The sequence below is a fragment of the Crocodylus siamensis genome, chromosome 9 (genome assembly GCF_052110815.1).
Source record: "Crocodylus siamensis isolate JL-2025a chromosome 9, ASM5211081v1, whole genome shotgun sequence".
NCBI classification, from domain to species: domain Eukaryota; kingdom Metazoa; phylum Chordata; order Crocodylia; family Crocodylidae; genus Crocodylus; species Crocodylus siamensis.
Window position 1 is genome coordinate 40,184,833 of NC_143403.1, and position 22,999 is coordinate 40,207,831.

General features: G+C 53.1%; 1 protein-coding gene across 1 annotated transcript in view; it reads right to left on the reverse strand.

The window, feature by feature from the left end:
• Positions 1–200: 200 nt before the first annotated feature.
• The window catches only part of BCAR1 (BCAR1 scaffold protein, Cas family member), a 58,176-nt gene continuing 35,377 nt past the window's right edge, over positions 201–22,999 (reverse strand). Inside the window, exons 3-7 of the mRNA XM_090062998.1 lie at positions 9,926–10,087; positions 8,686–8,802; positions 5,853–7,046; positions 3,037–3,126; positions 201–1,799 (exon numbers count right to left, since the gene is read on the reverse strand). Of these exons, the coding sequence (XP_089919124.1) occupies positions 1,284–1,799; positions 3,037–3,126; positions 5,853–7,046; positions 8,686–8,802; positions 9,926–10,087 (2,079 nt within the window). The 3' untranslated portion in view covers positions 201–1,283. The remainder of the gene's footprint in view (positions 1,800–3,036; positions 3,127–5,852; positions 7,047–8,685; positions 8,803–9,925; positions 10,088–22,999) is intronic.

A 22,999-nucleotide genomic window follows, 5' to 3' on the forward strand; every position in this document is an offset into this window, starting at 1 on the left:
GATGTATGGAGGTCCCTGCTATCCCAAGCCATCCCTGAGGAGCTCTGGTTGGACAAGGAATGCACCTTTCTCCACTTGTGGAGGGAATGGAGAATCCCATTTCCTCTGGATTTTGGTATGCTTGGAGGCCAGTAAGTCTCCTCCCAGGAGAAAGGCCTCCCTGCACACCACAGCATGAAAGCAATCACAAAGCGGAAGAGTTCTAGGCAAACTTTTATGTTCTCATGTCAGCACAGTACATGGAAATGAATATAAATACAGACTGTGACTCTGTAGCTCTGGGAACCAGCAGAAGCTCCACAATTTTTCAAGGCACCAATTTCAATTTGCATTTCTGCTACAGCTGGTATTATTAGCAAAACCAAAATGTGAAATGCAATGGGTAGGCAAACCTCTCTGCACCTGGCCCACTGTCACCCCAATGCTGCCAGTGTGACAGATAGTGGCACTGGATGAGGCAATGGATGACTATGGACACCCCTTCTGACAGTTTAACTGTACTTTTTTAATACATACATACACACACACACACGCGCGTGGATGCGTGCACACACACACACATGCATACACATGCACAGACACACACATACATACATGCATACATATATAGGTATGTGTGTGCATGTGTATGTGTATACCTTTCCCCCATTGGAGTTTTCAGTTTCCTTTTCATCTCCACCGAGATACTGTTGAATTGATTCATCCTGCACAATTAAAATGTGTTCAATTAGCAGAGAGAGCAAGAACTCATTAATTAGATCAGGCTCCAAAGTCAAGGGAAATCACAGAATCGCCTCTAATTGTGAGGCGACACTAACAGACTTCCTTTCAATCACTCTGTAGTTCACCTTAATTGCTTTGCTCTGATTCAATTTCTATTTATTTTTTTTAATATAGCCCATTAGCTGAATGATGTCAGAATCAATTACGAAAAATAATGATTTGCTTCTTTCTCTTCATTGCAGGATGGCCCCTCCCCTTCCTGAGGCCCTGGTTTCATCCTGGCTGTAGTGTTTGACAGTAAAACATCCTTATTTAATTGCTGGCACAGTCTAGAAATGATCTATTTTTTGTCAAGAAATTGGGAAGAAGGAAAACAAAATCCAGCCTAGCACTCCTGTATGGTGTTTCTGCCCTTCCCGGTGCTCCTCTTCTTGGAGCCTTTTTAAATATTTACAAGTCCATTTACATGCATCTGTGGCCGACCACTGCTGCCTCCATGGAGGGAGTCTTTAGCAGACACTCACCCTAGTTCTTAATAAGCATGTGTAACTTTAAGGATGTCACATAGCTGCAAGCTGCCCCAACACCATCCTGAATTGCTGCGTGCTATTGGCTAGGTCTTTGACCCGGTCCACCATGTCCTTGGCTGCAGATGGAGATGGGTACTGGAGTGCTGCAGTCTTGGTAGTCACCACAATCTCCTTGAGCATGTCACATAGCAGGTTGCTATAATGAGTGATCTTTTGGCGGATGTCCTGGGCTTTGGCCTGACGTGATAAGGTGTCTCCAATGAACACTAGCTTGTGGGCACTGAGAATGACAAATTTGCTGTGGGCCACAAAGATCTTAGGTGGTTGATTGGTGCTGACAGCGGTGAAGAAAGCGTCAACAGCATTGGTCAAAGTGGTAATGCTGACCTCACATTGCTCCAAGTAGAAGAGAAGCAGCTGCCGGTCAGAGGGGCAGAGGGCACTGCCACCCCGCACCTGGGCATAATGCTGTGGTGGGGTCCAGTTGGAGAGGTCATTGTCAATTGGGCGCGTGACTTCCTGCTCCAGTCGCTCAAACTGCTTCAGCTACAGGGAGGCAGGAGAAAACAGTGAAGTTAGGTAAATATGGGGAACAATGCACTGACTTAATGTGTGAGACAATGTCTCCCCTCAAGGCTGTCTCCAGAAACTACAACAGCCTGTCTCTGTCTGAGCCAGAGGCACAAATCACTCCTCGCCTTTGGGCTGGGATTTTCAAAGCAATCTAGGGAAATTGGGTGCCTAACACCCTTAGTCTATGAAAGATTCAGCCATGCTGCCAAAGCCATTGGCTCATTGCTGTACAGCTTACCTGCACATCTCAAGGAACTGGTCAGCTTGCATTAATTTCCTAATAGCAGGGGACTCCACAGTGAGGCAGTAGTGAAGCATCTAATAACACCCGTGAAGCAAGGCAATGCCAACTCCTAGCTGGACTGTGGTGTGACTGGGCACTGAACAGAGCCATGTCAAAATTACCATTCCCTGTGGACCAACCGTCAGCAGCAGCCATCTTACAGTAATGAAGCATGTAAAGAGCAGGGGCCTAGACCCAAGCACAAGGACAGGGGAATGGCAAAATATGGATAAAAGTGATGTTCCGCTTTGCAAAGCTACTGACAGAGATGGCTTCTCCTTGCTCAGAGCCATCCCTGCGCAGACTGGAGGTACTGCTGCAGCCTCAAAGCAGCAAGTGTTTGCTGCCAGACATTAACATGAGCCCTGCCAAGTCAGCCACAGTTGCTCATGCTCCAGCAACAGGATTGCTGTTCTGTCTGCTAAACTGGACTATCTTGTGTACCAGTGCTGCCCTCAGCACGTGCACCAAGGCCCTGAGAGTGTTCCTGAAGTTAGAACCCAGTCAGGCTAACCTGTGTTCCTGGTGATTGTGACCAAGACAGAAAAAGGCCAGCGTGAATGTCTACTCCTTCACTGAGTAGACTAGGCTAGCAACTAGGAAAGGCAATTTCCTGGTGAAACAGGCCTTCTGCTCATCTCTGGCAGTCAACAGGGAGCACCTTTACAATTACTTGGCAGAGCAGAAACACACACAGGCCAATTCTTATGTGCAGCAGTGAATTGTACCACTGGAGCTTCTCACCCAACACCAAGAGTCTGTTTATGCCATGGGCTTAAAGCCTTTCCCTTGCTTCTGGAATTCATCTTGGTATGCTGCAGAGCAGGTCACTGCAGACCACTGCACCAAGGAAAGCAAGGGAATTCCCTGTAGGATCCTGCTGCCAGGTAGAACTCCCTGCCCTTGTCCACAGGATCCCACCCTTACCTGCTGCTGCTCCAGCTGCCCCTTGCCCTGCCACATGATGTTGCCCTTTTCTAGCAGTTCCTTCTGGGTTTTCTCAAACTCCTCCTTGCCCTGGAAGGAAGGCACACAAAGAAGGTGGTTAGTGAGGACAACCCTGGGGACCCTGTCACAAAACAGGCCTGCAGCAGGGGAAGACTGTGTGTGGGCACAGGGCGAATATAGCTCTGGAGGGTCAGCACCATTGTCTTTCCCTGCATAGCAGAGGAAAGGCCTTGCCCTTTAAGAAAGTGCCTGGTACACAGCTCCCAGCTGTATCCAGACCCATCACACTGAGGGTCTCCTCTATCAGAAGCCCCCAGCATGAGTCCTGGCTACAGAGCAAGGATGGGTCTCTGAAAGAGTCCCCTGAGGCTCTCTGGCTCTGAATCTGAATTATAATGTCCATGATATTGTCCTATGATAGGGCTGCTCCTGTGAGCCCCAAGGGCTGTAGTCAGCTCAAACCAACAGAGCTAAGTGACCACCCTCCACCTCTAAACCAGAGAGGTAGCCATATAGCACTGGCAGGGCCCATCCAGCAGTGTCTATTCTGTCCAGAAGTAGTGTGGGATACCACAAGCTGGAGACCAGGTCTCCAAAGCATGCTAGTTGCCCAGGGCAGGTTTTTGTGCTAAGTCTGCAGCACAGTGAGCCAGCTGACAATGAGGTGGCACTGCAGGCATGCTGCTGGGGGAGACAAGCTAGCTAGAGTCCTACCTGGGCTGGCCAGTCCCATCAGCTCTCTGTGATCAGCAGTGCCCCATAGTGACCTATGAGCAGGCATGTGCAGAGGGGAACAGAGCACCTAGCCCTGCCAGTGGCTGGCATTAAATAGAGAGCCCCCCCATACTGGGACACTGTGATGAGTGCTCAGCCCCTCCTCACCCTGGGGCAGTCAAGGAGAGATTCCCTTAATGACCTGAGTTGGGTGCCTCCCTCAAGCTGCCCTGAAACTATTCTGTGCATCCATGCGACCAGTTTTCCTGGCTGCAGGTGGGGAATGCAGCCACATTAGTGTGGGCTGGCTCACCTCATGGATGGTAAGAGCTGCCACAGACAGAGTAGAGTTGGTGCCTGGGCACCTGAAGGAGGGTGTCATTAAGGGCACATGGAGAGAAGCTCCTCAGAGACCTGCTGCACCTCTGACCACTGCAGCCCCCTTAAGCAAGGGAAGGGTGCTGGAGAAGGGGGATATGAAGCAATTGAAAGGTTGGTTTCTCATGAATTAGTATCTACAGCATTCCTTTCTTTTGCCCCAGGCTCTCCTCAGCTTGGTCCCACCTCCACTAAGCAGCTCCACCAGTGGGTCCCCTCCTGGAAAGCTGGTTGCATGGCTGGGAGACTGTCTCCCAGCCATGCCCTGGCAGTGGCCAGAACTGAGCAATGTTATAAATTACTAGGAAAAGATTTAAAATAATTTCACAAATACTCCATAAGTTGTACAATTTAGAGTAAAAACCTAAATTATTATTTTGTACAACCATTTTTATGGCAGAATTAGGAACTGCACCTGCTAACATATGCTCTGGCAGTGACCCTGGCAGTGTTCAAGGTAAAGAAACCAGTGCTGCTAGCAGGTGGCAGATGACTTCTGCCCCTGCTGGCCTGGTCATCAGTTGTCCTGTGAGACTGGGGAAATGCTCAGAGCCCAGAGGGCCCCCTCCTGCTGCTGTTCCAGTTAGACCTGGCAGGCACTGAACCTGGGGCTGCAGTGCAGTGAAATGGGGGCCTCTTCATCAGAAACTGAGGTCACAGAGCAGAATGCCCCTGGCCTGTTGGAACCTCCCTGGCTCCAGGCTTTTGGGCAGAAGCTCCTGGCTTGTCACAGAGAGCTGGTCCTCCACTTGTGGAGTGAGCTGCTTGGGGAAGAACCATAGTTGGTGCTAGAGAGGGGAGAAGACACAGAGGAGTGGGAGTGGGGATGCTCAGTGAAGCATGGGCAGCAGTAGCAGGGTCTGGCTGAGGATATGGGGAGCATGTATCGGGGCCCGGCCTGGTCCAGAGCACAGGGCTCCACGTGATTTCCATGGATGCCATGAGAAGATGGAATTGGGTGGGCAGGCCCAGCCAGGAGGCCCCTTGCCAGTCTGTGCCTGAAGCAAGGCGGTCTAAGGGGATCAGTAACACCCTCAGTCAGCACATACCAGGCCTGCTGCTTCTGTGCACCCAGCAGCGCCCTGTAATGCCTGGGGAAGAAAAGGGTGTGAGCAGCATGGGGCATGTGGCTGGGAGTGAGGAGAAGGATCCCACCCCAGTAACTAGGAAGCATGATGCGAAGCCAAGTGTGCAGGCTCTGTATTGTGGAGATTGGCATGGTAGAAGCAGCTTCAGAGGTCAGCAGAACAGAAGATCAGGTGAGAGATGTAGAAGGTGCTAGGAATTCATCCAGGCACCCAGTACTTGGGACATGGGAAGTCACAGAGGTGGGATTTCCCTTCAGGACAAATACTAAGCAGGTGCTTCTCATGTGCGGTCCTACTCACATGCCCTGGAGCTGACCTAAGCCCCCAGCCTGGCTCCAGCAGGGATTCTACACAGGGCACTATGAAGTTCCCACAAGCTGTGTCCCCACTTTGTGGAGCACTCAGCAGGAGCTGAAGGGGGAGGGACATACCTCTCCAGTTCCGCTGCTGGGGCCCTGCATTTTGTTGGGGGCTCAGAGGTGGGACCTGGTCAGTCTGGAATCCCTGCTCCCCTGGAAACCTCTGCTGGAAGCTCCCAGAGCCAGGTCCCCATCTTGCTGTGATGTGGCCCCACTCCCTGGAGTAAGGAAGTCCCTCACTGCTGCCCACACCCACCTGTAGATGGACATAGTCATAATCCTCCATCCAGCCACTCTCGCTGTTCTCATATGGTCCGTCTGGCGACTCCTGTGCTAGGAATTTGGGTGGGGAGGGCAGGGGCCGTGACTGGATGCTGCTAGCCTTGTCAGAGGGCCCTGTCTGGTAAGTGGGCAGGTGGCTGTTGCCATCCACAAGTGTGGCTGGCTGTTTTGTCCGTTTGAAGAGCAGGGAGGCATTGCCATGCAGGAAGGAGGCCAGCTGCTTGGTGTCATCAGGGATGCCACGTGAGTACATAATAAAGCGGTCCAGGTCATCAGTGCAACCTGGTTTGCTGGCCACTAGGGTGCTGAGGGCCCAGCCACAACTGTCCAGTGCCTGGCTGTGCCGCACTAGTGCCTGGTTGACATCCTCCATCTTCTGCAACTGTTTGCTAAGCTTGGTGTAGAGGGAGCGGTCAGAGGCCTGGGCTGCATTGCCCACAGCCCCACGTGCGAACTCCAGCAAGTCCCTGAGTGCCACTTTGACGCTCTCCACTGCCACCTGTATGCTCTGTGCATTGGCCTCCATCTGCTCAGGACTTCTCCAGCTGCCATTGATAAAAGACATGAGGTGGGAGACAGCGGTACTGATGCCATGCTGCAACTTGGCCAGCATCTCCATGGCAACATCCAAGTCCAAGCTGAGCTCCTTGCTGGGGCCTTTGGGCACGGCAGCTGACTCCTTCACTGGAATCACGTCGAGAGAGGATGTGGAGATGTTGCTCCTAGTGCTGCCTGTGCTGGAAGCTGAGAGCCTCTTGGCATCACCTGCCTTGGTCTCTCGGTCCACCTGGGGAGGGACATCATAGATATACTCGCCCTCAGCATCCATGGAGGCCTTATTCCCAGTGTGCAGCTCCCGGGGTACGTCATACACGTCCTGCACTGGGAACACAGGTCCCCCCAGCTTCTTCAGGCTAGGTGGAACATCATAGATTTCCTGTGAGAGGGACACCTCAGGGGCCCCTTTCCCAGCTGGAGGGGGCACATCATAGATGTCCTCGGGCAGATAGTGCTCCTGTGAGGCCGATGATGCATGAGCCAGGATCAGGGGGTGCCGGGTTGGGTCAAAGGCCTTCTGCTTGGCAAAAGCAGGGGGAACATCGTAGGTCTCCTCTCTGATGGGGCCATCTGGGACATCTTTGCTTACAGATGGAGGAATGTCATACACCTGCAGAGGGAACAGATGGCATCTTTTAGGCCTGCTCCCCGTCCTGATGCTTCTCCTACCACAGAATAATACCCCCAGTCCCACAGCAAATCACAGGACTGTGGGACTACATCATGAATTTATTGGTGATCTCATAGTGATGTGTGTGTCTGTACACACATGTGCATGCCTCACCTCTCCAACCTTTCAAGTATAGTGGGAGGTGCTGAATATAGCACCTCAAGGCATATAATGGCCCTTCAATGAGCCAGCTGAGTGTCCCTGCCAGCTTGTCACAGAACAAACACTCTGCCTTTTGTTGCTGTCCTGGTTATAGAAATTGCCAGTGAAAGGCGTCCCCTGTACTGGTAAGTACTCAGGAGGGGCTCCCACTGTGCTGTACACCGCTCCACTGGCATATGGGTGCCCACTAGCCAGCACTGCAGGGTCAAGTCAGGGAAACTTTATGATGGGTCATGATTCCTGAGATCTCCTCCACCCTAGAAATAAACCCTGCTGCTCTAGGCTGTGGTGGAGAAAAGAGGGGCAGGACTATCCCATCTAACACAGCAATGCATTTAAGTGCTGCCCTGCCAGTTCAGACTGGCAGGACACAAAACAGGCATGAAATAAGCATCCCTCTTGCTCTGGGTGCAAACAGGCTAGCACCAACATTGCCACCCAGAGTAGCAGGTGCACATGGCACATTGCCACAGCCAACAGCAAGCCCAAGACACAATGCTCCAGGATTGACCTGAGACACAGCTGTTAACCTGACACTCAGTGGTGGCCAGCTCTCTGGAGCTTTCACCAGGCTCCTGAAACATGCTACTTTGAAAGCGCCAGCTCCTGGAGACAGGTGAACAGGTAAAAATCTCAGCTTCAATTAAAAAGAAGAAAGAGGAACTTTCTACCACAGTGATTAGGGAAACCAGCTCAGAGAGACATGTCAGGGGCAGGCCAAAGGCTCACACACCAGAAAGTAAAGAACACACTTGGATTTTCATTAACAGAAGAAAAACCTCTCATGGTTACTAACACAAGCTCACAATTCTGGGGGCCTGACTCATGCTTTTAAAGGGCTTGAGGCTGGCTCTACCGCTGCCTGCCCTGTGGACTAGTCCCTCACTCTATATACAGCTCCATCTCCTTGTGACCCTGCGGGCTGAGTGCATCTCCCTGTCCCCTCTCCCAAAGCTGATATTTCCGTCTGTCAAGGGCATATTAGGGAATGACACAAAGTCTCCAGCCACTGTTTCCTTGTAGTGCTTATCCAGCTCCCAAATGTGGCACCGCCCCACTCAGAAGCTCTGTGACCTGATTCCAGGAGCAGGGATTTGTGTGTGTGGTATCTGATATTGAATCAACTGCACAGTTGGCATAAAAATTCTGCCCTGCCCCTGCCACCATGCAAGGTACCTCTGGAAGTGCTATAAAGGCACTGCCATGCTGGGGAGGCTGAGAGCACTGGCATGGGAAAAGGCTGGCTAGTATCCCATGCTGCCCTCTGGGCTGCAGGGCAGCTGAGTCACTGGGCTGTAAAAGGAACATGAACATAGTCCCACTTGCCTGCCCAGCCCCGGCGCAGCAAAGCAATCCCCCCACACCACTGCTCTCTGCTGTGATGCCTGGCTTGGGTGTGCTTCTTAGCATCACTTACAGTTTGGTGCGTTTGGAACGGCAGGCTCTTTTCCACGCTGGGTGGGATGTCGTAGATCTCCAGGCTTGGCTCTCTGCTGTTGGGACCCTTCACCGCCATGGGAGGTGTGTCATACACCTAGGGCAGGACAAGGAAAGGTGCTGGATCAGGCATCTCTTCTGATCCTCCATTCTACCCACATATTTCACTGCAACCTGGAAACTCCCAGCTGGGGCAGACCTGAGCCACACTCAGCCCCAGGCTGGTCTGTAACAGAACCCAGTGCCTGTGGCATCAGAGAAAGCAGCATAAACTGCATGGTAGCTGACATGGGCAAGCTGCCCTGAGCATCTGTTCTCCTGCGCTCTAACAGGAAAAGGTCCAATATTCCTTTCAGACCCATTAGTGCAGGGGTGGGCAAAATGGAGAGTCTGGCTGGTGGTCAGACTCCATCTCCTAGCAGCCCCTGCCTGTGTCACTGCAGGCAGTTTCTATGGAGACCTCAGCAGTGGTGAGGTTGTGACAACAGGGGGCTAGGGTTTCCACGGAAACTGGCCCCAGCAGCGCTGGCAGGGCATGAGGCGGGGAGGGGAGCTGTTCCCAGACTGGGAACTTGCAGCGGTGACAGCGTGGTCCAAAGCTGGGGCAGAGCTGCAATCCACTGCCTGCACACCCCACACTGCATGCCACATCCCTGACCCTGGAGCAGCTCCCCACCCAGCCGCATGCTCTGCCAGCACTGCTGGAGCTGGTCTCTATGGGAAATCCTGGCCTTGTGCTGTCATAGGCTGCTTCTGGGGTCTCCGCGTAAACTGGTCACAGCAATGCGGGCAGGGGCTGCTGGGAAATGGAGTCCACTGAAGGCTGAATTTTGCCTGCGGGCCATACTTTACTTGCCCCTGCATTATTGTGATCATTTTGGATACTCCCTTTGCACCCAGATGCTCATAGTGCCTTCCATCTACCCCACCTCAGTGTCCCCTGTTTTCTGGTTTGAGACAGGGCAGACACTGGAGACACTGGACACTGGCAGAGCTCTGGGGGGCAAAGGAGAAAGTCCTGGGGTGACATGTCCCCCTCCTTCCACAGTAATGAGCTGTCCCTGAGCAAGTTACCTATCCCCAGGTCTAATGGGCAGATTCAGGGCCTGGGGAGGAAAACCCTGCAGGAGGGAAAGAAGAAACCAGCCCCCTCAAGGGGCAAACTGAGGCACGTTGGAGCTGTACTCAAAGATGACCACTTCCTCCTATGCAGAGCTCACCTCTTGGCTGTACTGGCTGATGAGGCCTCCACGGATTGGGGGCACATCATAGATCTCCTGGGAACCAGATGAGAGCAGATGCCGGGGAATGTCGTACTCATCCTGCTCACCCTTGGGGGAGTCATAGATGTAGACCTGTCCCACACGGGTGGGCACCACCACCTGGAAGACAGCAGGAGCTGGGTGAGCACTGGCATATGGCACTGGACTGGGCATGTAAGGCACTACCAGGCAACACAGATAACCAGAAATACTGAGAATTTGAGACCACTTGGCTTGGATCTTTTTGGCCTTGCCACACCCAGCAGGGGTATGCAAGGATGACATCCAAGGTCTTGGCTAACATAAGTCTTGGCACTTCTCACAGGCAGCGAGGTACTGTGCTTAGCCCTGCCAAGCGCAGTGAGAGGCCCAGCCCGGTGGGTGCCAACAGGATGAGAGCTGCTTGGGGTGGGCTGTGTGGCCCTTAGTGACAATGTCACCTTTCTGCTTTGCTCTCAGCTTTTCAAATGCAGGTGCTGAGGAGAAACACATTTAGGACAGGGAGGGGCTTGGATCCTAGAGGAACATCTGAGAACCAGCAGGAAGACGCTCCCAAAATAGAAACAGCAGTAACCAAAAATTGCTGCAGATTCCTTTAAATGCTGACATTTCAGGAAGTGTCCACAAGCTGCACAGTGGAAGAGCAGATGTGGGGATACCAGGGTATCATGTATGCAGCTTTGCCCCATGAATGCAAAGGGGCAAGCAAGCCCATGCCCTGCCTGCAAAGGTACACATGGCAGGCCTGTGTAATTAGGTGGAGCCCGCCCCCCCCCACCCATGCACATGTGCAGCTTATGTGTGTAGAGGCCGATGGGAGGCAGTTGTTACAGTTCTGTAATAAAGGGGTACTTAGCATGGCACACGGCTGCTCTGCTGGGACACCTGAGGGGAAGAGGGGCTGAAAGCCTGGGAAGGCCGTGCCATGGAAGGGGAGGAGGGGACCCATCTGGTAAACTAGACTCTTCTCTTTGCCACTCGGTGTATTGAAAATGATAGAACTTGTCTCAGCTGCAAGAGACAGACCCTGCCCCTTTCCTTCCACCAAGGGCTGTGTTGTTCTGCAGCACAGTGGGTGCCTTTCCCTGCCCTCTCCCTGTGTTTGTGCACAAAGCACCATGTGAGGGGTGCCGAAGCCTGTTCTGTGCCAGGGGAGAGGGATTAGCTTTAGCTGCAAAAGGGCTGTACAGAGGGCTGTAATGTGCCCCATGCAGCCAGAGTCCTGTAACCCTCATCGAAGGTGGGATTGTCTCACCTCTAATGGTCAGGGGCTGCCAATCCTCACCCTGCAGCACACAGCCCCTCTGCTCTTCATATGAGGGGAAACAACCTGCAGAGCACCAGGGCCCAGCTGACAGCCTTACCCCTTCCCCACCAGGATGCTTCGCCCCCATGTATTTCATCTACAGATTTCCACATGCTTCACCACATGCCCCCGGCGCTACCTAAGGGAAGGGGCACCAGGAGAATGCAAGGGGGAGCAAGGGCTCACCTTGGGGCTATTTCTTGCCTCGGTGCCTGCTGGCTGCCTCTGTGACACAGATTGTTGGTGCAGGCCTCGCGTGTCCTAGGGCACAACCATCATTTTGTAGAGCAGTGGCGGAGTTTGCTTTACTGAGGGGAGAACTGGCTCCCATTTTTTGCCACTGAATTCAATATATTTTTTGCCCTTTGGACATGGGTGTCAGTGGGAAAAAATGAGGTGAATGTTTTCCTCTGGCAGCTGCAAACTACCTTGCCCACTGAGAGAACTACAATTCCCAAAATGCCTTGCATCCCAGGACACTGGGGCTCTTAGGTCTCTCCGGTCCTGCCTGCCATTGAGAAAGTAGGAGGGTGGTGGAGAGAGGGGGGCAAGGTGAGAGACAGCTGCCAAGGGCACGTTTTTCCTTGGTACACTTCCAACGTCCTGTTTCGGAGGAGCACAGGATAGGGAAGGGGCTTGGTTAGGAACAGCCCAGATGGGATCAGACCCAGAAGCTTCTCTCCACTCATGTTCTCACTCCCCACTTCCTGTAACTCACCTGCCACCTCCCAGTGTAGTTCTAGTGGCTAAATGGCATGGTTTTGACCTTGACACCAAGCTATCTCAGTGCTAGTGGTTCCCCTCAGCCGAGCTCCCAGCAGCCTGGCATATGGTGCATCCACTGGCCGTTGCTTGCCCTGTGCTGCAGCGAGCACTCCCCAAGCCAGGAGGATGCAGCGTGCTGGTCTCCTCCTCCACCTCTCTGCACAAGGTCCAGGGACTTCCTGCCAGGAAACCCTCCCTGCAGCTTGCTCTGTGAGATGTCCCCAGCTGGGGCGGGCAAAGGGTAGCCATCATAGAGGACATTCCAGTTTTCTGCTACTCTGTCCTCTATGTTTCTCCTCGGGAGAAACATAGAGGACGTAAAAGCATCCAGTTTTGTATCAATAGAGGACAGAGGACAACCAGACTGTCCTCTATGATGACCACCATAGGCAGGCAGCCCTTAGTTAAGAGAAGGAAGGTCTCTTTGGCTCAACCCCTGGGGTTTCCCATGAACTTGTATGTGTTATAAGAGATTCACTGGGTAAGCAGGAGCAGGCCTCCTTCCCTCCAGCCTTGAGTCACAGCTCAGACAGCAGGGCCCTCTCCTTCCAAACACCCCCTCACGTACAGTGAATGAGCTGGGTAAAGAGCATTTGCATTCAGGCCCGGTCTATCACAGGTGTCCGACGTGTTCTAGCTCCTGCCTCTGGTTTCCTCAGAGCCTGGCTGGGTGGCAGGGGGCCAGCCCAGCACAGACCCTGGCAGGGGCTGCCCCACCTACAGGGAGCTGGACTTAGCCCAAAGACAGCACTTTGCCTACTCAGAGCACTATGCAGACATCACAAAGCCCAGACTTAGGAATGGCACAGCCCCACTTGAGACAAGACACAAGAGAATGACTTGTGCATCGTAGCCACCCAGTGCATTGGGGGTGGAAGAAGCGCAAGAGCACAGTATGTGCTGAGAAGAGCTGCTCAGGAGTGTGTACGTGTGTGCGCGCACATGTGCGCGCGCGTGTAACATAAGGTGGCAAACTGCTTTTCAGCAAAGTATTAAATCACACTATTCTGCCCAAACCCAAATATTGCAGTTTGGAAACTCCTCTACTGAGCTGGAATTCAACTCCGCCATGGTCCCTTTCCCTTGGTCCCACAACAGGAGAGGGAAGGTGGCTGCCTCCTGAGACCTCCTGGTTATGGCGCATTATGGGAGGTACAGTCCAGCTGGGTAGTCCCCTCAGTTATGCTACTAGCCATGTGCACATATAAGGAAAAAGCAGCAGCTGGGCTGGAGGAGCTGGTGTGTTTCTGTGCCCTGCTGGCCATTCATCCTGCTGCCTGCTTGCGTAGTGCCATGTACTGGGATAGTGGATATAATGCCAACATCAGCAGCACAACATTGCTGCCACCCCACCCACCAATGCTCTGGGGTAGCTTACAAGACACCTCAGCACAGAGAGCCTCTCTGGATGTGGCCTGGGGCTGAAGAGGTAGCACATCTGGAGATCTTTAGGGGACCATCCAGAAATCAGTTGCTTTTAAACACTGCATCAGATTCTCAATGGTATTTCAACTCCTAACTCCGATGAACTGGAGTGGGAATTAAGTACCTTAATAGCTTTGAAGGTTTCTCCCTGGGCTGGGCAGCCCATTTATTTCCCAGCTCTCCCCTTACACATAGCTGTGTGCTGACAGTACACAGGGTAGACAAGCTGGAGTAAAACACCAGAAGAGATTTGCTTCTGAAAGGTTGCTGGCTCTTGTCTTATGGTGCAATGTGGACACATCTACCCAGGCTAATGCTGGGTACCCTCTGGCCAAGAAATCAATGAGCAGACCTCTAGGTAGAGTAGGGAATTACATTTCTGTTATAAAAATATGAGGGGGCTTAATGGGAGTTGATCCTAGGGCTATCATCAGTGTTGTGTGCTTCTGGATTAAGTTAACAGCACAGAGCAGGACCTGAGGAAAATGAGGTAACAGCCAAACAATCCATTCATGGCACCTTCCATCAACTTGATACCTTTAAAAGCATTAATCCCATAAACCCCACACCCTGGATCACTGTTTCCTGATGTAGGGAGAGAACCAAGAGAGAAGAGGACTGGCCCACACTCTCCCAGGAACTTGTGGGTCTTTGCCCCTTTACCCCACTCCCTCCTTGCATCCCAGCCTGTTCAGTATGTAAGAACTCAAGATATTTTATACCCTGGCACATAAAGGGGTGAGTGCAGCACCCTCTGCATGCAGCACTCTGTAGTCCTCTTGATGGGACAACTCCCCTGCTCCCCCCTCTCAAAAACCAACAGGTCACATTTCTGTCTCCCTTACACTGAGGTCAGCAGCAAGTACCCCAGCAGCAAAGCAGTATCAGTGAGACCAGCTCCAGCCTTGAGCATATTCTAGCAGAGGCCTTGCACACACACTGGCTGACTCCTGCCCACCTCTTTCCTCCCTGGAGAAGTTGCTGCCTTCACACACACACTAGTTCCCTGGCAGGGCACACACAGGGATGCAATGCAGGCTTGAGCAGAGCCCTAGGGGAAGCATGCAGGGAATAACTGTCACTGTCAGGGACATTGCCAAGAGGACTGAAGGATGCGGTCCTGGGGCACACCTGGCACAGGCCCAGCCACAGGGACAACAAGGTCATGGCAGCTGGGCTACCCCGTGCTTCCAAGAGCAGATCCTGCTGGTGATTTTAAAGAGCAGCTACTGTGACAAGTGCTATCCTGCACCACTGAGTCCAACGGCAAAACTCCCACGGCAAAGAAGCTAGCTCCAGGGCTGGATGAACAGATCTATAGACAGCTCTGGCCTCACCCCAGCTCGATGTCATTCACCTTCTGCCCTGCAGAGGGCAGCATCTGAGCATTCTACAAGTGCCTTTCAAAGCAGCTCCCGCTGAATGGAGCCCGCTAGGCACCTTGTGGCAGTGCTCTGTCTCCAGGGGACTGGGAGGTGACATCATAGTCTATTTATAAACCTGCAGCAGCTCCGAGTAAGCCCAGGGCTGGCAGGAGACAAAGCACAACCACCCCCATCCACCTCTCCATCCCCCACTCAGTGAGCTGCGTGGACGCAGGCCTGCAAAGAAAAGGAGCCTGTGCCGGGTTCTGGACTCCTGCTGTGGTCACAGATGGACCCTTGGACAGATAACCTTGCAGTCAGGGCAACCAAGTCATGTAGCTCTGACCAGCCCACAGCAGCTTTGTTTTGTTCTTGGGCTAGTACACTTTCCCTGTTGATTTTACAAGGCACATAAATCATTGCATTGCCTCGCGTGTCCTGCTGTGCCCTGCACATGCAGCGGGTGGACCTGGAACAGGGAAGCAGATGGCTGGGACCACAACCATAATGTCAGTGAATACAAACCCAGGCCCATCCCAGTACCTCCCAGCTAGCAGCCTGCTCAAGGTGCTCTGCAGACACAGCTAAATCTAGCCTGCAGCAGAGCATGGCCCCTGCGGTGAGCAGAGGGAAAGTGAGGCATGGAGGAGGGATGCAACCTGCCCAAGATCATAACATGGGGTGTCTGCAAGGCCAAGACTGGAACCTGGATCCTGGGTCATGAGGAACAGAGCTCTCTGCATCTGACCTTTTATGGGGCTAGCTGGTTGGGCAGCTCCAACCCTCTCCCCACCTGTGACAAAATATCAGGGGCACAGCAGGCCTTATGATAACCAGAAAGCTGTGAATTCTTCATCCAGTCCCTTCCTGTCCTCTCCTCATGGGAGCAAGGAGAGTATGTGGCATGGTTGAGAGGTTGGGAGTGCCTGAAATAAGGGGAATAGCCGGGCCCAGCTGCATACACTGCAGAGGGATAACCTCCCCCTCACCATTGTGGATGCAGGTCAAGGCTGAGACTAAACCACATGGCTTGCAATTCCCCAGCAAGGCTGCAGCAGGTGGAAGTGGGGAATGTAGACTTCTCATCTGTTCAAGAAGGAATGCACCAAACCAGTCCAGGCCTGGTAAATGGCAGGTTATTAATGCCCTGAAGAGGCCTCTGCAGAGGCTGTCCCAATAATGTCAGTTCAAGAGGACTGTCTGACCACAAGCAAGTTTCTGTCCTACTCGCCATGATCAGGCCCACTGCCTGCCCTAACACAAGCACTCCCACACTGGGATCTGTGACGAGCATCCAGTGTTACTGGAGAAACATGGGTCTGTGATGCACAGCAGATGCTGCAGAGGAAGGTATGCAAATACTGCTGTAGCTGCCTATAGGACAAATACAGCCTGCTGCAGCCTGGGATTACAGCAGACACTAAGGAACATGACACTATGCCTCACAACTGTGCTACTCCAGGTTCTGGCCTGCACTGGGGGCCTCTCATGTTAAGGCAGCTCTGTCTCTGTAGTCCATTCATTCTCCAGACATATGCCTAGCTGCAAGCAAGGGAAGGGGGTCACTTCCTACCCAAGCCACCTCCACATTAGCGCTCCATAGAACTTCTAATGCCAGCTCATCGCTCAGGTTTACTTCTCTTCAGGGCACTGCACCTCTCATGGCTGGTGTGGATAGCAGATGTAACTACCATCCATCTAAGGACTCCTCACCACAGAGCTCCTGGGGCTAAAGAGTGCTGAGGGACTAGAGAAAGAGCCAGTATTTAGCCATGAGCATATGGGAGCCACTGAGTGCCCCAGGCCTAGTACCACAAACTCATGTGCTGCCAAAAACCACTGCCCCCAGATGAACCAACATTCAGCTTTGCAAACCCAGGGACCTGAGGGGAGGGAAGTCTTTCTCTCCAAGTGTGCAAGCTGCTGCTCTGCTACATCCCACATGCAGGGAGAACCAGTGCCTGGCTCCTATTCAGTCTCCCCTGGAGAATGGGGCATTGCTGACTCACAGGTTGGCACGCTGCCCTTGTGGCTGCTCTTAGCAGGGCAAGGGTGCTGGCTGGTCCCCAGAACCCTGCCCAATGGTGAGCTCCACGGGTTCAGCCAGGGAGGCCTGGGCACCCCCAAGCCTTCTGCATTCTTGGCATTCTGATTCCATGCAGCCTTGTAAAAGGCTCCCCGCCCCCTCCCCCAGGCCAGCGAGCAGCCGCTCACACAAAGGCACCAGTCTGAAAAGGAGAGACAAAGCTAGGAGGCTGGGAGCCAGCACTAATCTCAAGCTGTCAAGCACGTTTGCACAAATCCCACATATCCTATCAGCCTCAGAATGAAGCTACAGGGATGTTTGTCCCAATGCTCCAGTGACCCAGAGGAGGAGGAGAAGTGGCTGGGGACAAGTTGTGGTTCTGGCCCTTATCCGCAGGCCCCTGGTGACATTTGCACATTCCCACTGCCAGAGTGCACTTAGGGATTTAGGGATAAGTTCATGGCTGATGCACAAAGCATGGACTGTAGCTCCCTCTCCTGAAACTTATTTCAGTCCTTCAAGTCAGCAGCTTGGACTGACAAACCCAGGGAGCAGCTCTGCTGAGTAAGGGACTGCTAGCCTCTTGGGACAGGGTCTCTCCATTGTGTCTTTCCAGTGCCTCGTCCAAAGGGATGCCGGTGCCTGCCTGGGGCTCCAAAGTATGAAGAGCTAAGGAGCAGGGATCATTTTGACTGTCCCAGCGCAGAGTGGAAGGGTGCTTCACAGAAGCCCTGAAACTCCCCACGCACACTAATTGGCTGGCAAATTGCAACTGCTTTCTGCTAAACTACTTAAGTCCCTGAAGGTTAGACATGGAAAAAAGGAGTGGCAGCCAGGTGCAGTGGAGCTAAAACACTGTCCAGGTGGAGCAGGGGCAGGCCCCTGACTCGCAGTCTCACACAGAGCCAGTGCTGGGGGTGGGCCATGGAAGGACACAGAGAAAGAACATGCCACAGCCTGTCCCCAGGTGGGAAGGTACCCTGGCCCCGTTGCAGGCTGTGATGGCCATTCGGCTTGTGCTGATGGATACACCATGGTGCCTGATAAGTTAGAGGCTCTGCTCTTGCCCAGGGGATTCTCTGATCTGGTGCATCCTGGCTGGCAGGTGGCCTAGTGTTGGTATCCACAAGACATGGTCCAGAAGCATTCAGCCATAAGGTGTGGACCCAGCCCAGAGAGCTGGAGGTTTGGTATAAAGGCAGCGGCTTCTATCTTTCCTCACTTCTTTTCCTGGGGGGCAAAGAGACCCTGCTCCAGGGCACTCTGCTTGCCTGGCTCAGCACAGGGGAGCACTCCAGTGTGTGACTGACTACCCGCCATGGAAGCCAAAGGAAACAAGATGTCCTCTTAAAAAGGAAAACCATAGTCCTAATCCCTCTGCTATGGAAACACTGCTGTTAGCCCCTAGGGCTACAAGCTGGGGGCTGGGATGTACAGCAGGGAGTTAGCAACCTCCAGCAGCCAGAGAGATGGAGCTTCCCAACAGGCCTCTGAGCACTAACCAAAGGCCAGAGACGGGGATCCTGGACAGAGGCTGAGCTCACTGATCCCAGAAAGTGGGTTTGTCTACTAACAGCAGGGCTGCTTAAGGAGAAACAGGAAAGCACCAAATTCAGAGAGGGGAGTGCATGGACCCCTGTGGGACAGTGCCTCCCCACAGCTTCCAGGGTTTGGGCAGGGACCCAATGAGGCTGTGTGCATCAATCAGTGCAATGCTCAGCAGAGAGCAGCATAAAATGAGAGAGCAGGTGAGTTCCAGCCCAGGACAGAGTCCAAGTGCCTCGTGGCTGTGTGTTTCCCTGCTTAGGTATAGAGCTCCCTTGTTGAACTCCAGGCAGGTCCCAGCAGGCCAGCAAATGTCACGTCTCACCAAGCCCAGTTCAGGCCTAGCAACTTGTCACCTAGTGACACATGTGCCTCCCTGGGCTTCCTGCTTTCCACTCAGCCAAGTCATACACTCACAGCTGCCCACACACATGGCTACAGGCAGACACTGACAAACAGAGCTGCAATAAGGCAGAGCTGCACATACCCACCCCCCAGGACATGTGCACACACATGCACATAGCACACTCAGGTCCCACCTCATCTTTTGTAGGAGCCAGGCTTGTTCCCAAGCACTCCATACCAGGCACTACAGAGCCAGCCCCCCAGGACAGGATCTAAATTGTCTCAGCCAGGTTGGAGCTCCTGGCACTGCTGAGATGGGAGCAAGGGAAGCGGGACCATGTTTCTGTCAATGACCCCACTGGCAAAACAAGCCTCTTTCAGCAACAGAGCAGGCAATATCTACTCAGCCTGGGTGAGACTGCAGCTTCCCTTCCTTCCCCAGCCCCTCCCTTCCTTCCTCTGGCCTCTCCATTGCTGAGTGTTGGAGACTTCTTCAGGACAGGGGAAGCTGGACTCCTGCCTTATCTGAAGCTCCACCTGCTGCCAGGATAAGGATGTCATGACCCCAGGGATGGATAAAGCATCATGTACCCCACACCCCGAGTACACCAGGGCATCCCTCCTCCCTGAATTCTCTGCCCTCCCGGGCGAAAGCCAGCTGGATCACTCCCACACCCCATGAATACAGCACACCATCTTCTGTGCAGCCAAGCCAGGGGCTGTCAGAGGGCTACAAAGCAAGCAGCACAATGCAAGACTGGCTGAGTGTGAGAGGTAGCTTGGCCCCTGACAGCAGCAGCTGTTTGTGGTCGGGGCAAGAAGGGGTTAACTCATGTATGATTAAGATTTGTGATTTTGATGCATGTGAAATGAGAACCATCAACACCAAGAGAGTCAGACAGGGCAGGACAGGCAGGGGCACTGCCTCCACCTCTCCTGGCTGAGACCTGTCTACTACCCTGCCCCAAGCTCCCTGCTCCCAGGTCTGCTAGTGACCCTGGATCCTGCTCACATGTCAAAGGGGGCTGGTGTTGTGACATGGGTAACACACATGGCCCTGGTGGGTGTGAAGCATACACTACTAGTGCCAGCTAAGGAAGCTGTCCTCCAGCTCCAGAGGCAGGTGCTAGGGCTCTTGGAGCTAGAGGAGTGGATCCCAGCCTCCCAGCCCTCTTCTCTTCATGTGTGATGCCAAGAGGAGTTGAGCTGGGTCAGCAGCTGGGTGTCCCTCATAAGACACTTCCCAGCTTCCTTTGGGTGGTGGCTCATGCCCAGGTACAGGAGCAATCAAGTTCATCCTGAACGCTCAGCACTGCCCTATCCCAACGCAGCAGTAGGATCCCAGCGCACATGGAAGCAGGGCTCTTGTGTGCAAAGTCCATCCGTCAGAGCAAGGCAGACTCCCCCAGCACAGGCTTGGCAGAAGGGAGGGCAAGTCACCAGGCCCTCTGTCTTTTTTTTATTTTTATATATCCCAGGTCAAATGAGCCAAAACTAATTCCAAATCCAAAAGTCCAAAACTGTAAGTGGCCCTACTACCAGCAAACATCCTTCACCCACACCTGGAGCTTCAGATGTTTCCAAATCCTCTAGGAGGAATCCTACATGCAGGCTTGGGGTTTGGATGCCCCCAAGTTTTGCTTGCCCTTAGCCATAAGGCCCTCGGAGCAAGCTAGGGAGGAGACTCCCATTTTCATAAAGTGGGCTTAAGCTACCTCGGCAGGTACTAAACCACACCAGAAGAGTAGCTCTCTCTGGGCACGCTTTAGAAAAACTGTCTTTATGGAAACAGATACATGGTATTTCCCCTGCCAGGTAAAGAACAGGCACCACACCAGATTTGAGCCTTCACGAGGCCAAGAAGCGGCTCTGCAAAGCCCTGTGAAAGAACAAGCCAGGAGTGCTAAGTCCCCTCCCCCCCTACCCTGTGGCTGTCTCCTTTCTCACCCAGTGAGCCTGAGTGAGATTGGATGCTGTGTCTACTGAACCAGCAAACATCCCTCACAGGCTCTTGGAAAGGAGCAGCCTGAGCCAAGGATCCTGCTGCTTCTCCAGATGCATCTCCCTTTCCGCTCCTCTTGATATGATTTGCCTCCAGAGCTATTTTTAGCCTGACTCCAGCATGGCCACAACCCCAGGCAACCAGCCTGCCGGCTTGCTCTGATGCTCTCCTGTAAGACAGCTCAGTGGAGCCCAGCCAGTGAACCAGGGCTCCCATTCACCTTTGACTAGAGACTGCCTCTTTGCTGGGCACCCCATGGCTGGGGGTTGGTGTTGGGGGAAGCAATGCCAGAGAGGAGATGGATGCGGAGACCTAACCCAACCTCATGGCACGTTACCTGCCTATTCCCTGATTATGAGCTGCAAGGTGCATCTGGGGCATATCCTGTGGGGAAGGAGGCTATACAGAGGCAGAAAGGATTTGTGAATGGTGCTGAGCTGAGGGTGGAGAGGCGAGGTGTGCTATTCATGGAAACTCTCATGGCCTTAAGGATGAAGGGAAAAACTGCCATGCAGCTCCCAGTCCTACATCATGCATGTGTGAGTGAAGCTTTGAGCCCTCCCCACAACACCCCCAAGTCAAAAGAGTCTTCTAACAGCACAGACTCTGATCAGCTGAAACTCAATGCCGCAGCGAGGCTGAAGGCGCAAAGGACCACCCACCCAATAGTGAGCACATCTACATCTGCTATTAATGCACAGTAAGGTTACTGTGCTTTAAATAAAGACACAATAAACTGTGCCCCAGGAAAAGGTCTACATGTACACCTGTTAAGGAGCAAATTTGCTCCCAACCAAAGCAGTTGAGACCAGGGATGTTCCTGCCCTCCTCAGCTCTGCTGCAGCAGCCAGGGGGAGCTCCAGGCTCCTCCAGGTGCCAGCCCAAGGCTGGCAGGGGGCACGGAGCTGGTCCCAATCCCCACATGGTGGGGTGCAGAGCTATACTGGCAGCTGGGACTGCTATGTCCCAGCCATGTGGGGATCAGAGCCAATTCCCATGTGGCCAGGAGGGGTGTCCCCTCTCAGTAAGGATGCTCATCAGGTACACCACCTGGCAGCCAGGTAGGGACCAGGAGGGTCAAGAGAAGAGTCACTGCTCAGGGGGGAAGCTGTCTGGTAGCCCCAGAAGGGTCGGGAGGGTCCTGATCCCCAGGTGGCTGAAAGAGGTGTCCCCACCCAGCCCATCTTCTCTGTTGGAGGGGCTCTCTATTGCTCTCTGTCGAGCTTTTCCTATGCACACCCCCTATGCATCCATCCATCTGGTGAGGTCACATTTGGAGTACTGTGTCTAGTTTTGGGCCCCCCAATAAAGAAAAGGGGACAAATTGGAGAGTCTGGTGGAAGGCAATGAAAATTGTGAGGGAGCTGGGGCACATGACTAATGAGGAGAGGCTGAGGAAAGGTGCCCTTGGCCTGACAGTGGTTTACTTGGTGGAGTCTGGCTCCTATCCACCCTAGGAGCACTAGGAACAACACCAGCCAGGTAAAAAAAAAAATGGAACTGATGAGGAGAGGCTGAGGGAACTGGGCTTATTTAGTGTAGAGAAGAGAAGTCTGAGAAGGGATTTAATAGCAGCCTTCAACTACCTGAAGGGGGGTTCAAAAAAGGAAGACTGTTCTCAGTGGTGGCAGATGACAGAACAAGGAGCAACAGTCTCAAGTAGCAGCAAGGGAAGTTTAGGTTGGATATTAGGAAGAATTTATTACTAGGAGGGTAATAAAACACTGGAACAGGTTACCCAGAGAGGTGGTGGAAGCTCCATTCTTGGAGGTTTGCAAAACCTGGCTAGGCAAAGCCTTGGCTGGGCTGATCTAGTTGGGGATAATTCTGTTTTGAGCAGGGGTTGGACTAGGTGACCTCCTGAAGTCCCTTCCAACCCTAATTTTCTATTATTCTATTTACTCTTGTACATGCACAGGGGTCTGTTCATTCCTCTCTCTCTCCATATGCACCTTTCTGTCTATCTCAATCACCCTTCTTCCCTCTCTCCCCAAACACATCCTTTGGTCTACATATGGTTTCTTGAAGGTGCCCATTAGTGACCTATTTCATTTCTCCATGGACCAGGCAAGTCCCCAGCAGAGGGAGTGCAGAGGGCTTGAAATCAATGTAATCCACTCCAGGACAGGAAGTGGGGATCCAAGTGTCTATACATGCGAGACAAGGAGGCCTCTTGTGTGGTACGTGCCTAGCTCAATCCAGGAGGAGGAGGCGGCTAGGATGAAGCTAACAGGCTGTTTGCTTTGTCCTAGCC